We start from the raw sequence: 14,397 nt of genomic DNA on the forward strand, positions 1-14,397 counted from the left end.
TCCCTAGACGTTGACCTACTTTCCTGCCCTCTAGCCCCCAAGAAGCTTTGCTCCTTTTCCCTTGAAGCCCTGGGGTCCCTTAAAGAGATATATTGATGTGTGGCATTCTTGAGGCAATGCTTCCAGTCTCTGAAAGATAATTTGCCATTAACTATACAGGTTTTTAAGTGGCTCCATGAAGTCATGGAGTGGCTTCAACCAATATGAAATTTGGAAGCCATCTGTTTCCATCCTACACAGAGTCCCACTCACCCCCATCCATCTCCCTCTGCTCATTAGCTGTACACACACAGTTCCTCTCCAGACTTAGGCCTCTTAGAGGTAAGGACAAAGTCTTATCTTGGCAAACCCCTAGTCACCATCACATCAAGCATAAGCATAGTTGGCATTTAATAATTATCTTTGCCAAAGCAGCAGCACACTCCATTCACCCAATAAACTTGTGGCAGTGGTCAAGAGCAAAGGTTACGGAAGTCAGATAGACCTGGGTTTCGATCACCTCTGGTGATTGCCAGTCACATGACCTTGAGCAAATGTTTTCATCTCTAAAAGAAGAGTACCTACCATACGAGGATTATGTGGGATAATTTAGGTGAACTTCTTTGCAAAATGCCACTCACAGAAATTGTGGTTTTTATGCGCTGTGTGCTAGGTGCCGGGATCTGTGCAGAAATTACTAAAACTGGCACGAAAAGGGCCTACTGATATTTGTCAAAAATAAGCACTCAAATTTGTATGAAACAACCAGTGCAGGGAAGCATCTGTAGCCACATATGTGGGGAACTGCAGCAGGCCAGCCAGGAAGGCACTGCAGAAGGTTCAGAGCAGAACTCTTCCAATAACTGGCCCCTGCCAAGTCTAACTTGACCCCACAGAAAGCCAAGTCCCTGCAGAACCAGCCCCATCTGCAGGGTGTGCCTGGCCTCCTTTGGAGAAGCATTGGAGGTAAGGTGCAAAGGAACTCAGAGTGGAGGCACTTATCCCGTTAGCAACACCCATCCCCCACCTCACGCCCCCCCCCCCCCCCACCAACAACCAAAGCCCAGAGCAGCATGCTGCCCCTCTTTCAAATTACAAGGCTCTTCGGGACAAAGGAACACACAGCCACCAGCTCTAAAACCAAATCTTTATTCTCTAGTTTGAAAAGGAGGGTAAGTGGTTGTTCTGTTTCATTCCAGAGAACAGAACAAGGCCCAATAGGTAGAAATTACAGGAAAGCAGATTCCATTCATTATGAGGAAGAATTTCTAACAATTAGAATTATCCTACAATAGAACCAGGGCCTCAGGAGGTGGGGACTCCCTGTCACCTAAGTGTGGAGGTGGACGGAGGTGGGGGAGGCTGGGCATCCATAACCTAGAAATGTTGAAAAGGAAACTTGTCCCTTTCATGCTGTCAGCCGACCCTCCATTATCACTGGGGCAGTCCTTCCCACCATGTTGAGTTCTGGAACGAGTGGAAGGTTGGGGTGTTCAGACAAAAGCCTGGACACAGAGCTGTTGACAGCCAGGGGATGCTCTACATGCCGGGAAGGTGGTGCACTGATCTTGGGGAGGTGGAGTGGAGCTGAGCGCTAACAGTAGATGGGTCTGAGTCCAGGTGCCTGTGCAGGGGCAGGGGCAGAAGGGGACGGAGTGGGACAGGTTCGAGCAGTGCGACCTCACCTCTGTGCTGGAAAAGGCCCAGGAACTGTCTAACAAGGCCAGCAGGTTCTCCCAGGTGTATCCAGCTGGTCCACTTTTCCTCCCAAGTGCTCATTTACTAAGACTGTACCACACCTACTTCCAAAAAACGACCTGAAGGAACTCATGATAAAAGACAAGGACATTAAGGCGTCAACACCAGAGGGGAAGGGACTTCCTGTCCCCTGGTGGCCCCTCCAGCTGGAGGGCTCTAAGGGGTAGGTAGAGCTGCTATTGCTACTTTTCCAGGGCACAGGATGGTTAGGGCAGAACCTTAGCAAACACCGGCTGGAGGCCTGAGCCCCCCTGCACTGAGTGAGGCTTCCCTGGCCGCTGGGGACTAGACCTCCCTCCCTAACAGGGCCCAGCTCACTGGCTGCTCTCCCACCCCTTTCCTAAAGCAGCAGCAACACAGGTACCCCCAAGCACAGGCCCACAGCAACATGCCTGTAAATGACGCTCAGGCCACCCCCTTCCCTTGGTCTCTGCAGCCCCTGCCCTCTCAGACATCATGCTTCTTCTGATGGGCCAGGAGCTTCTCCTCGTCGTCAAAGGTCTGGCCACAGATGGCACAGCAGAAGGCGCCGTCCCGGATGTGGCTCTTACGGTGGGTGATGAGATTGGACTTCTGGCTGAAGCTCCGGTCGCAGTCGGGGCATGCATAGGGGCGCTCGCCCGTGTGGATGCGCCGATGGGACACCAGGTTGGACTTCTGGCTGAAGGCTTTGCCACAGTCTGGGCAGACGTAGGGTTTCTCGCCGGTGTGGATGCGTCGATGGGCCGCCAGGTAGGGCTTGTGGCGGAAAGCCTTGCCGCAGTCCGGGCAGACGAAGGGCCGCTCAGGGGCATGGTCGCGCCGGTGGGCGGCCAGGTGGCTGCCCTGGGAGAAGCGGCGCCCGCACTCCTCACAGGCAAACGGCCGCTCGCCGGAGTGCACCCGGGAATGCGCCACCAGGTGGGTCTTCTTGCCGAAGTTCTTCCCGCACTCCGCGCAGGTGAAGGGCCGCTCCCCGGTGTGCTGCCGCTGGTGGGCCCGCAGGAAGCGCTCGAGCCGGAAGCTCCGGCCACAGTCATCGCAGGTGAACAGGGATGGGGGCGCAGCCGCCGGGTCCTGCAGGGGCGCCCCAGGGGCCTCCAGCAGAGGCTCCGGTGCTGCCTCCTGGCTGGATCTCAGCGGGGCGTCTGCAGCGAGCTCCGACGAGGCCTCCAAGGGGCCAGCTGGAAGCTGAGGACTCCCTGAGCCCGGGGCGCCCTGTGCCGACCCTTCAGACCGCTTGTGGATCTTGCTGTGAGACAGGAGGTTGGGCTTGTGGCGGAAGCGGCGCCCGCACTCGGTGCACGGGTAGGGCTTCTCCCCGGTGTGGATGCGCCGGTGTGAGGTTAGGTAGGGCTTATTGGTGAAGCGCTTCCCGCATTCAGGGCACTGGTGGGGCCGCTCGCCCGTGTGCACACGGCGGTGGGCGATCAGGTTGGGCTTGTGCCGAAAGCGCTTGCCACAGCAGGCACACTGGAACGGGCGATCAACGGCGTCTCCGCCAGGCCGGGGCGCGGTCACCGCAGGGCGGCCCCTAGGCCGAGGCCCGAGAGCCTTGGCTGCTGCCTCCTCCAGGGCCTCAGCTACATGAACCCGCTTGTGAGCAACTAACTGGTCCCACTGGGCAAAGCTCCGGCCACAGTTGCCACATATGAAGGGCCGGGCCTCCGGGGCTGGGGGGTGGCACCTCCGCACGTGAGCCCGAAGCTGCTTTCGTCGCCAGAAACGTCTCTCACATTCAGGACAGGCAATGGGCCGCTTTGCGGCTGAGTGAGCCCGGAGATGCAGAACCAGGGCCACCCAGCCTCTGAAGCTCTGCCTGCAAAGGTGGCAGGCAAAGCCCAGATCTGGAGTGGCAGCGGCATGGACCTGGCAGTGTAGTGCCAAGAAGGGAGGGTGTCGAAAACGACGGCCGCATTCAGGACAGGGCAGGGGCAACCGGGCTTGGCAGTGGCGGGTGTGAAGCCACAGGGCCACCCAGCCCGGGAAGTGCCTTCTACAGTGGGCACATCGATGGGCCTTACTGGGGGCTTGGTTGCCCAACTGAGCCTCGGAAGTGCCTTGTAACCTCAGCCCGTGGGGCTCCTTCTCCATGGTCTGGGGCAACTTCTGGGAGGGCCCAGAGACCTTGGGCTGAGCCGGGCCCATGGCCAAGGGGCCCCTGCAGCGCCGTTCCAGCATGGGTTCTTCCTCTGCTGAGGGTGGAAGAGCAGTGTCACTCTGGAGATCAATTTATCCTGCCCCAGTTCCTCCCTGGCCGACCCCAGGCCCTAGAGGAGCTCGTCCCTCTGAACTCCGAGAGCCCTTGAATCTGGACTATTTTTCTATTTCCTTGTATGTTCTATATTATTTCAATCTTGCACTTCTAGATACCATTTTGAGTGTATTTGTCCTAAGTTTTTAACTGGCCCTGGAAACTACCAGAACGAAGGAACTCTGACACTTCTTGGAATCCCCCCTCATGCCAGTCACCCCGTGTCTGGCATGAAGTAAACACTCCAGCGTTGGCTGAGCAAACATTCCTGCCTTAGGACTCACAGGAGAATGTAGTCACCTCTCCCTATGGTGCTCTATGCTTTTTACAAGTGCTTCCCTGCTGCCCTCTGCTCGTTTCTACTATTTCCTGCTGCTACATTTGAGCTTCACAAAACACAGAGACTGGAGAAGTGAACATGAAGCTCCCTGTTTGACAGACAAAGCAATTTTGAGGCATAAAAAAGGACAGGGGACTCGCCTGAGGGGCCACAGTAAACCAACAGCAGAACCAAGACCAGGTGACAGGTCTTCTAAGTCCCAGGCCAGTGTTCTTTCTTTTAAAACACCTGGGTTTGTAAAGTTCCCACAGAAAGAAGCTCCTACAGCCTTTATCCTATTTACCCTCTCCTGGGCTCTAATCACACCACAGGGAGCATTTTGGCCTCCCTAACCTCAGTCTGTCAGGGTAGAAGCCTGGAGAGCAAGAGACAACAGCGCTTCTGGGAAACAGGAAGGGAGTGCTAGATGCTACTTGCAGCACTGCATAACGCCAGGCCACTGCCTGTCCAGACTGTGCCCACACTGCCTGCCTGCCCTCCTCTACCCACACACACATGATTAGGACACTGCAGGAAGGAAAGCTCTCCCAAGTCCAAGGAACACCCACAGTCTGCCTCCCTCGGGGTGGTAGGGATTTCTACTGGGGCAAAAGAAGGGGAAGAAAGACAAGACTGTAATCCTTGTCCCCTGCCAACCCCAGGAGGGGCTGTCCTACATTCCACTCTTCCACAGTGCCAGGGAGCCGAGATTCCTCGAGGCGAGCTTCCTGAAGGCCCTGAGGAGTGGGTGGTCATTAGCCTCCTAATGGACCTTCACTGCTGACTTGCAAGCTCCAGGCACATCCTCCTAAATTCCCTAGAGCCGAACTCCTCTTGAGCAGCTCAGAGATGCCTCCTTCTCCATGACCAGAATGAGCACAGAGAAGACGGCTGGTTTGGGAATGTGATCCTCCCGCCCCCCCCCCCCCCAGGTGACTCCCTTACTCCAGGATGAGATCTGAGCACTGGGGCTGTGGAATGATTTGGGAACCCAACAAAGAAGGTCAGACTCTACCCTGGAGACCGTGGAGCTGGAGATGAGGTTTTTTCCAGCTCCTCCTGGGGATACTTCTGCGGCTGTAGCGCTTGCTTCGGCCCACACTCTGGTGGCCCCCAGATGTCAGAGAAAACTGCAGCAGTAAAGACACCCCTACCCCCATGGCAGAGCTCAGACCTCTGAGTGCAGAGAGGCCAGCCTTACCTGCGGGGAGGGGAGAGAAAACATGCATGAGGCTCTGAGCTCCTCTAGGGCAGTCATCTTTGTGTCCTCGCCAGCCACAACACCCTCCCCCACCCAAGCCCCACACCCCGAGCGGCCGAGTAACCTTAATGGATACTGGATTAATAAATGAATATTGCCCCCTTCGCCAAGGAAGTACACGACAGCGCTTGGGGGTCATTTCCTCCACGGTAAGGTCACAGCACGAATTCTCCATGCTGATGGCCAAAGGCCGGCGGATGGCAGAAACTCTGGAATCCCTGCTGGCTCCCCTTCCCCCACCCTCCTCCCAACAGGAATTCCAGGCCCGGTTCCCAAGGGGCTGCGCAGGGCCAGCGAGTGTGGCCAGGTCTCGGTCACAATCCCCTTGTGCCCTCTGGATGGCAGAGGGTCCCGGCGACCCCACACCCCCCTTTTGTTTTCGCGCGGGTCCCCCGTTCACGTCGCGGACACCCGGCTCCGCGCGCCCCCAGTGGGCCCGCTCGGGTCCCCACGCAGAGCGCACCTCGCGGAGCCTGTGCGCAGGTGCGCGGGCTCGCCCCCCCACTCGGTCCGCCACTGTCCCCCCCCACAGCGCACACAGTCACGCGCCCGGCAGGTAGGGCCGCCCGCCTCGGGCCCGCGTGGAACCCCGCGCCCTGCCCGGGACGAACCTCTCCGGCGGGGTGCGCGGAGGCGCGTCGCGCGTCCATGAGGCCGGAACGCCGGCGCCGGCGGCCGCGCTCCCCGCCCCGCGCGGCGACAGCGGCAGGTTCGAGTTCACAACTGCCAGGCCCGGGCCCGGCCCCCCCGCCGGTTCCCAGCGCCACGTGACTACAGGAGCTGCCGAGGGTCAGTCACGGGCTGGGGCCGGCGGCCGCGGCCGGAGGGCGGGGCGGGGCGGGGCGGGGCGGGGCGGGGCGGGCGGGCTCGTCCCCCCGGCCCCGGCCCCGGCCCCGCCCCCGCCCCGTCCCCTCCCAGCGCCCCCTCGCGGGCTGGGCTGGGGGCGGCCGCCGCGAGCCCGGCTCCGTAGCCATGGCGACCGCAGCCCGGATTTTCCGGGACAGGCCAGGCGCAAGTTCCCGACCCTTTGTCCCGACGGAGGACGCGCGTCCTTGCGCGCCGCGTGGCCGGACCGCGGTCCCTCGGCCGGACCCGGCCTCGCCGGCCTCTCCCGAGAGAGCGCTCGCCGCCCCCCGGCCACCTCGACCGCTGGCTGCGTGGCGGCCCGGAGATGCCCCCCCGGCCGGGGGCGGCGCGCTGACCCGAAAGCCCGGCTTCTGGTTTGTTCCCAAGTGGAGAAAGGAAAAGCCCGACCGCCCGAACTTTAGGAAGGGAATGCCCCGGATTCCAGAAATTACCGAGAGCAGGCGTTCCCGGCTTCCCGCGGCCCGCGGCGCGGGGCCTGGCGCGGGGGCCGCCCCCGCCTCGGACATCGCGCTGGGAGCCGCGCAGCAGCCGGTCGGCGGGCGCGGAGGCAGGTGCGAGCCTGCGCCGGTGACTCACCGCCGAGCAGGTGGCCGGGGCTTTGCAAACCAGACACACTTCCCGGGCTTTCCAGGCGGGCTCGGTGTCGTGTACTTCTATGCTTTACAGTAAAGTCAGTGTTGATCGTGCGATCATTTTTAAGACACTTCGATCTGTCGCACCGGCCCTATCAGAAACAGAATATAAAGATCTCTCGTACTTTGAGCTTCTAGAGTCAATTACATCTCAAATCTTGGTCTGTCCCCTCCAGGTTTTTTTTTTCCTATGCTTTATCTCTGCATGTTTGACATAATGCGTTGTGAAAATGTATCCTTCCCTTCTCACTAACAATATTGTGAATTTCCTCCCATTTTATTAGATATTCTCTTATGACATGATTCTTAACGGCTGCATAAATGTACAGGTAAACTTTTTTGTTTCTCCGTATCATTATAGTTCCCTCTTTTATTGCACATGCCTGGTTTTAAAATTCGAGGAGAGGGGGGAACTGATGGATCAAAGGCAAAGTGTATGTTTTTAAATGTTTTTTCTGAATTATCTTCCAGGAAAATTTATTAGCTTTGCCTTGAGAAATGCCCATTTTTCCATATCCTTAACAACACAGGCTATTTTTTTTCAAATTTAAAGTCATTATTTCTCATTGTTTTGAATTTCACTTCCTAGATTACTAGTTAGCTGGCTTGTTTTTTTTTTTTATTTTTTTCCACATATTTATTACCTGTTTGTATCTTCTTTTTTTTTTTTTCTTTTTGTAAATTTACTTATGTCCCTTTGCTCTCTTTGTCCATTTTTTAAAGCTGGGAGATTGGTTTTATTTCACAGTGTTTGGGGGGTTCATATCTTATAAAGTAAAAGGCTTTTATGATTCCTGCCTTTGGTGTCTTATATAGAGCAGCCACCACTCCCCAAATTAAATTTTACGTGTGTACTTTTATCACAGAAAATAAGTTTTAATATCTACTAGTGTAAGTACTCCCAATGCACACAGATTCCTTTTTTCCCCCCAGAAAAAAAATGTCTTGGCTACAGTCACTTACTTAGTCTTCCAAATAAACTTTAGAATTTGTCAACTAGTTTAAAAGTTTTCTTTTTTTTTTTTATTTTTAAGTTTTCTTGTCAATATTTTAAAATCCGTTTGAAGAGATTTAAGACTCATGTCCCTCCATTTGTTCAGGTCTTTATCTTTCACAGTCCAGGTTTCTATTTGTAGATTAAATGTATAAGTTTTATACTTTTTTTTTTAATTTTTTATTTATTTATGATAGTCACAGAGAGAGAGAGAGAGAGGCAGAGACATAGGCAGAGGGACAAGCAGGCTCCATGCACCGGGAGCCCGATGTGGGATTCGATCCTGGGTCTCCAGGAGCGCGCCCTGGGCCAAAGGCAGGCGCTAAACCACTGCGCCACCCAGGGATCCCAAGTTTTATACTTTTATATAAAATTCACAAACATGAAAAGAAAACTTTTGTCAGATCATGAATTTTGGTGTTCAGAAGATATGTTCACAGCATATGGCACAATGTATGTCAAGTTTGATGGTTATAGAAAAATGGATTTGTCTATCAGTGCATTCAGAAGACACTCTAGTTTGTTTTTCTTAAGTAGGTTCCGTGCCCAGCATGGAGCCCAGCTCAGGGGCTTGAACTCACAACCCTGAGGATCAAGATGTGAGCTGAGATCAAGAGTCACACTTAGGGGACACCTGGGTGACTTAGTGGTTGAGCAACTGCCTTTGGCTCAGGTTGTGATCCCAGGGTCCTAGAATCAAGTCTTGGTATCAGGCTCCCTGCAGGGAGCCTATTTCTACCTCTGCCTATGTCTCTCATGAATAAAATAATTTTTAAACATTCTTTTTTTTAAAGATTTTATTTATTTATTCATGAGACACACACAGAGAGAGAGAGAGAGAGAGAGAGAGAGGCGGAGACATAGGCAGAGGAAGAACCGGGCTCCATGCAGATAGCCTGATATGGGACTCGATCCTGAGACTCCAGGATGATGCCCTAGGCCAAAGGCAGGCACTAAACCACTGAGCCACCCAGGTGTCCCATAAAAAATTCTTCTTAAAGAGTTACACTTGGGCAGCCCCGGTGGGTCAGCGGTTTAGCGCCGCCTTCAGCCCAGCATGTGCTCCTGGATACCCGGGATCCACTCCCACGTCAGGCTCCCTGCATGGCGCCTGCTTCTTCCTCTGCCTATGTCTGTGTCTCTCGTGAATAAATAAATAAAATCTTAAAAAAAATAGTCACACTTAAAAAATAAAAAAATAAAGAGTCACACTTGACCAACTGAGCCACCCAGGTGCCTCTAAGGTATCCTAATTTTTACCTAAATACTAAGTAAGGAGAGTTAATATGTAGGGAGCTCTTATCTGGTGTCAGATATGGTGATAAACCCTTCACATACACATCTCAATCTCCCAACAACCCTAGAAAACAGACCCTTCTAGTCTTCATTTTACAAATGAAACCACTGAGACTCAGGTTAAGGAATTGGCCCAGGGCCACACAGCTAGATAGGGGTTGATAAGAAACCAGCTCTACTCTTAACCACTAAAGTTGGTATGTGTGGGAAAAGCACCAAGTGCTGGACACAGCACAGAATAATTGTGAGATATCTATCAGTTCATGAATAAATGTGGCACATCTAATGCCAAATTCCCACAAGCACCCTCAAAGGGGAACTCCTTCCTGACCCCTAGAGTATCTTTATCTGTTGGTAACCAGTCAGTCTCTCTTTGCCAAAAGGCTCTTCACTTAAGTCCCTCCCTCCCTGGTCCCCACTAGAAGTTCTTCCCACCCAATCAGGAGTTAACCATCTGCTGCAACTTCCTCTTTTAGCATAGCCAAAGAAAATGATGAGGCTTTCACTCTGCAGAAGGGAAATGAACACAGGAGTTGTGTGGGGTTCCCATACCTTTATGCCAGCCAGGAATTCTAGGCCTTGGTAAGTTAGGTACCTGGGACTCCACCCTTCAATATGCCTTGGAGGAGGATGTAGGGGGTATGGTACAGCAACCAGCCAAACTGCCTAACCCAATGGAGATTGTCTCAGCTCTGGCATGCTTGCTCTATCTGGGGTACAGGACCCACCAGACAGCAAAACTTGACAGAGGTTCCGGGATGATCCCTCTTTCCCTCCAACAGTGCCTGGTCCCCCACTACTGGATTAGATGGCAAAGTAGGTGGGCATACCAGGGGATGAGGGGAACAATGTCTCCAGAAATCCTCTATGAAGAGGACTGAGGACAGCTTAGAAGCAGTCCTGTATCTGCAAGAGGGCAAAGTGCATCCACTTCTCACAGATACACAGTCCCAGTCCTTCCACACAGGAGTCACGGTGCACCTGACACAGTGAGTCAGTGCCTGCCATCTGCCCCTGGGCCACGTGCTGGGCCTCATCATGAGCCACCCAAAAGTGGTCCATGCTGTTTTCCCACAGCGTGAAAGGACGTTGAGAGGACTTCCAAGCCCGGTTTAGCGATGGAAATCTCTCTTCGGGTAGTGCTTCACATGAAATAAAACCAAGTACTTGTTGATTAGTTTTGAATGGATGACTGTTGGAAAGCCGGAGGAGAGTATGAAGCCAGAGAGAAGAGAGAACTTCGCTCTGATGCAACTAACAATTGTTAACTCTGGCTTCAGACAGCATCCTGAAGGCAGATGGGAAACCCCCATAGCCTCCTTCTGGTACTTTGTGGGCCATGTGGGGAGGAGGCAGAAAGGTCACACGCTCAGCTGGGTGGAGGCCAGGCCCTCTAGCCCTTTGCAGGTGTTCAGCCAGCTCTCCATCCAGAGCCCCCCAGGCATAGACCTGGGGGTGGGGGAAGCAGCCCTCAATGTCCCAGGCTGGCATCTCCCATGAACGGATCTTGCTAGGTTGCCTGAAAACTCCTCAGGAAAAGATCACAGTGCTGCTCCTCCTCCTGTGTGCCAAGACCCCCCGTAAGGGCAGCCCCAGACTGAGAGCAAATGCTACCCCCCCCCAACAAAGTGCTGCACCAGACACCCTGCTGTTGTTCTAGGAGTCTGTCTTTCTGAAAGGTAAAGCACAGGGTTGGTCCAAAGGAAACCAGGTAAGTAGAGATCTGATTTCCAGGGCTGTGAGGCCTGTGTCTGGGCACCTCCCAGCTGTACCCCTGCTGCCCCCAGGCCTGCCCTGCGCAGCCTCTCCTACTCTCTGAAGCACAGCAGAGGGCCTTTTGAGAACCCTACAGACAGCTGAGGCCTCTGAGGTTCCCTGAGGTCTGACCACATTTGTCTCTGCTGGGCACCACCCAGCCACAGTAGCCTGGTCCCCCCAGGGGGCTTTGAAGTGTCTGTTCCCTCTGCCTAGAACACCCTTCCTGGAGAACTTTAGAGGGTTCACTCATCACTTTCTTCAGATTTGGGCTCTAGTACCCTCTCCTCCAAAAAACGTGCTTCCCAGGAAGCCTGTCTCCTCCTGAACCTCCCACTGGCAGGTGTCTCCTGTGGCTGCTGTGACAAATTACCAGAAACCTGGTGGCTTAAGACAACACACATTCGTTCTCTTCCAGTTCTGGAGGCCAGGAGTCCAAAGGCAGTTGGTGCAGAACTGGAGGCATTGGCCAGACTGTGTTCCCTCTCTTTTTATTTTTTTTTATTTTATTATTTTTTAAGATTTTATTTATTTATTCATGAGAGACAGAGAGAGAGAGAGAGAGAGAGGCACAGACACAGGCAGAAGCCGGCTCCATGCAGGGAGCCTGACATGGGACTCAATCCCAGGTCTCCAGGATCACACCCTGGGCCGAAGGTGGTGCCAAACCGCTGAGCCACCTGGGCTGCCCCTCTTTTTCTTTTCTTTTTTTAAAAGATTTTATTTATTTACTCATGAGAGACACACAGAGAGAGGCAGAGACCACAGGCAGAAGGAAAAGCAGGCTCCCTGTAGGGAGCCCCAATGTGGAACCTGATCCCAGGACCCCAGGGTCACGCACGACCTGAGCCAAAGGCAGGTGCTTAACCACTGAGCCACCCAGGCATCCCTGGCTGTGTTCCCTCTGGAGGCTCTCAGGGAAAAGCTGGTCCCTTCATCTTTTACAGCTGCTAGAGTTGCATTCTCTGCACCTGGGCTCAGGACCCCTGCCTCCGTCTTCAAAGCCAGCATGTCCCCTCAGCTGTCACATCTGTCCCAGGTGCACTCAGAGCTCACCCTGCCTCCCTTCTGTGAGGACACCTGTGATCATACGTAGGGGCCACCTAGACAATTCAGGCCAACCATGAGGGCAAATACAAATTAAAACTAAGAAAAATAAGTTTTAATTTTCCCTGGTGCAAACAAGATAGAGCTTCTCCTCCAACTCCTTCCCTCAGAGCATTACTTGAGGAAAGTTGTCATTGTCAATTTTCCTCTGCCCCTTTGAGATGCACTGGGAAAGGAGCCTCTGGCCAGCTTCACAGCCCAGGCTTTTCTCCAAGGCCCCGGGGGGGGCCACTCCTCGAGGTGTTTACAAGGGAGATGGTGACTCACCAGAGGGCAGAGACCTGACTTGTGCAGGTGCCCGGCTCTGAGCTGCACAACTGCCTCCTGCCATAAAACAGGAGAGCCTACTGCACCCCTACTGTGGCTTCTTAAAGACACTAAAACCTCCTTAGGATGAAGGCGATGGGCAAACACAGGTGCTACCCCGATCACCAGGTGGATGAACGATGGGTGGCCAACGGTGGCACCAGGGAAGTCCTCTTGCCTGATGCCTGGTCAGGCTGTACCTGGAGAGCCCGTGAGTAGCGGGCTGGTCTGCTGGGCTGTGTAACAAGGGGAGGTCTCTTCCTGCTTTCCTCATCTTTGAGCCGATTGCCTGGGACATGCATCTCTTTCTGCTTTAATGCTTATTGGATAATAAAACTGTTTTCTTTCTCTCCTGCCTTTGCAGAAAGTTTTCCTGCGTCGGTAGGAGATTTTGTATTTAATTTTAGTTCCCCCACATAATCTCCCCATCTCGAAATTCTTAGCCAACTCACATCTGCAGGCCCCTTTGCCATATAAGGTAACATTCACAGACTCATATCCTTTGTTCGGCTCTCAACCCGGATTAGGGTCCTTATCAGCCCACCCACCCCTACCCCATCCCCTCCTGGCTCCCTTACCCCGGCTTTTCTGTTGCCCAAAGCTCATGTCACCTGAGAAAGCAGGAATCTGGCCAGTCTTTTCTACTGCAGCCAGACTGGAGAAAGGCATCCGGTCCAGGGTGGCAGGAACTCAGTGCCTCGGGGCCAAATGAATAAGGAAATGGGGAGTAAATTGGATTCGACCAACCACACAGGTGCCAAGGGAGTGGTCTGGACCATCGCTTACCTACCAGCAAATTTCAAACGCTCTTCCCTGCTTGTTAAGCAGATGATGGGAGTCTGACAGAGCTTCCTGGGAGAGAAGAATTCCACTTTTCCTCTTAAGAAATGTCCAGTCAGTATGTGTGAGGCAAAGAAGACATTTAGAGGAAAACTTGAGACTGTGAGTCTCCTGCTTGAAGGACTCTTGATTGTAGGCAGTAGCACCTTCAACATATTCTTTTATCTGGAACGTTATTCTAGAATGACAGGAATTTGAGAACTTTTGAGGAACCTCTGGCTCTGTGGGGGACCGCTGCTCAGTGGCAGGAGGGCACCCTGATGTTCTGGTGTTGTTTACCAGTGCTTGGTGATTTGCTCTCAGAACCCTACATTGCCCGGAAAAGCTAACAAACTTATTTTGGCCAAGAGAAAAGGTACTTGACTTTACCTAGAGATCTACATTTTTACCCTTTCAAGGTCAAATTTCGTCTATTATTATGATGCTATGTCTTTTTTTCTACTCCAGACTGGCATCGGGTGGTGTCTTCTTCAACATAATGCAAAAGATGGATTTAGAAGCCTGTGTGTAAACCTTCTTGGTTTAAAATCTACTGAAGGCCAAGCTTGATTGAGACACAAGAAAATTCTAACCAGAATCTTTGTGAGGTCTTTGCAATTTAGCAGAAGCAGGTGTATTTTCTTTTTTTTTTTTTTTCCTTTTTCTTTTTTTTAGAAGCAGGTGTATTTTCAAGTGTTTCATTCTTGCTAGTGGCACATGTGGCCACACACGAATGCCATCCATACACATTTGCCATATAACGAAAGTGCTACCTCCAACCTTAGCTCATTCTTCCCCAGACCCTTCTCAAATAACTTCATGTGGTGAATCAGAATGTAAACTTGGTTTCAACCTAGAGCCTCCTCAGCAGCTCCAAGACCAAATCTGGGTCACAGTTAAATTTGGTGCCTTCACAGTTGGCTGATGAGGCCTCAGATGTTCTCAGGAGTGGTTCGCCTCAGCTGTCTTAACACATGAGAAGACAGTTTCCTGTTGAACACGATTTTAGGTTTATTTTGGGGATGTTATTTAGAAATCACAGTAATATGACATGTTTGACTACCATATAGT

The 14,397-nt window shown here is 53.0% G+C and overlaps 1 protein-coding gene across 7 annotated transcripts; it reads right to left on the reverse strand.

Moving 5' to 3' along the window:
* Positions 1-1,112: 1,112 nt before the first annotated feature.
* REPIN1 (replication initiator 1) lies at positions 1,113-7,137 on the reverse strand. 7 transcript variants are annotated; one of them, XM_055335488.1, is made up of 3 exons: positions 6,849-7,137; positions 5,305-5,419; positions 1,113-3,908 (listed from the first exon to the last, which is right to left on the reverse strand). In XM_055335488.1, exons 1-3 carry the CDS (start codon positions 6,921-6,923, stop codon positions 2,185-2,187), a joined length of 1,914 nt encoding a protein of 637 aa, XP_055191463.1. In that variant the 5' UTR covers positions 6,924-7,137; the 3' UTR covers positions 1,113-2,184. The 7 variants fall into 7 exon arrangements, with proteins under 7 accessions (XP_055191463.1, XP_055191462.1, XP_055191466.1 ...); XM_055335487.1 differs by having other exon boundaries at positions 1,113-3,911; positions 6,849-7,136; XM_055335491.1 differs by having other exon boundaries at positions 1,113-3,911; positions 5,305-5,490; positions 6,849-6,904.
* Positions 7,138-14,397: the final 7,260 nt, after the last annotated feature.

This window comes from Nyctereutes procyonoides, unplaced genomic scaffold (genome assembly GCF_905146905.1).
Source record: "Nyctereutes procyonoides isolate TBG_1078 unplaced genomic scaffold, NYPRO_anot_genome, whole genome shotgun sequence".
Taxonomy (NCBI): Eukaryota; Metazoa; Chordata; class Mammalia; order Carnivora; family Canidae; genus Nyctereutes; species Nyctereutes procyonoides.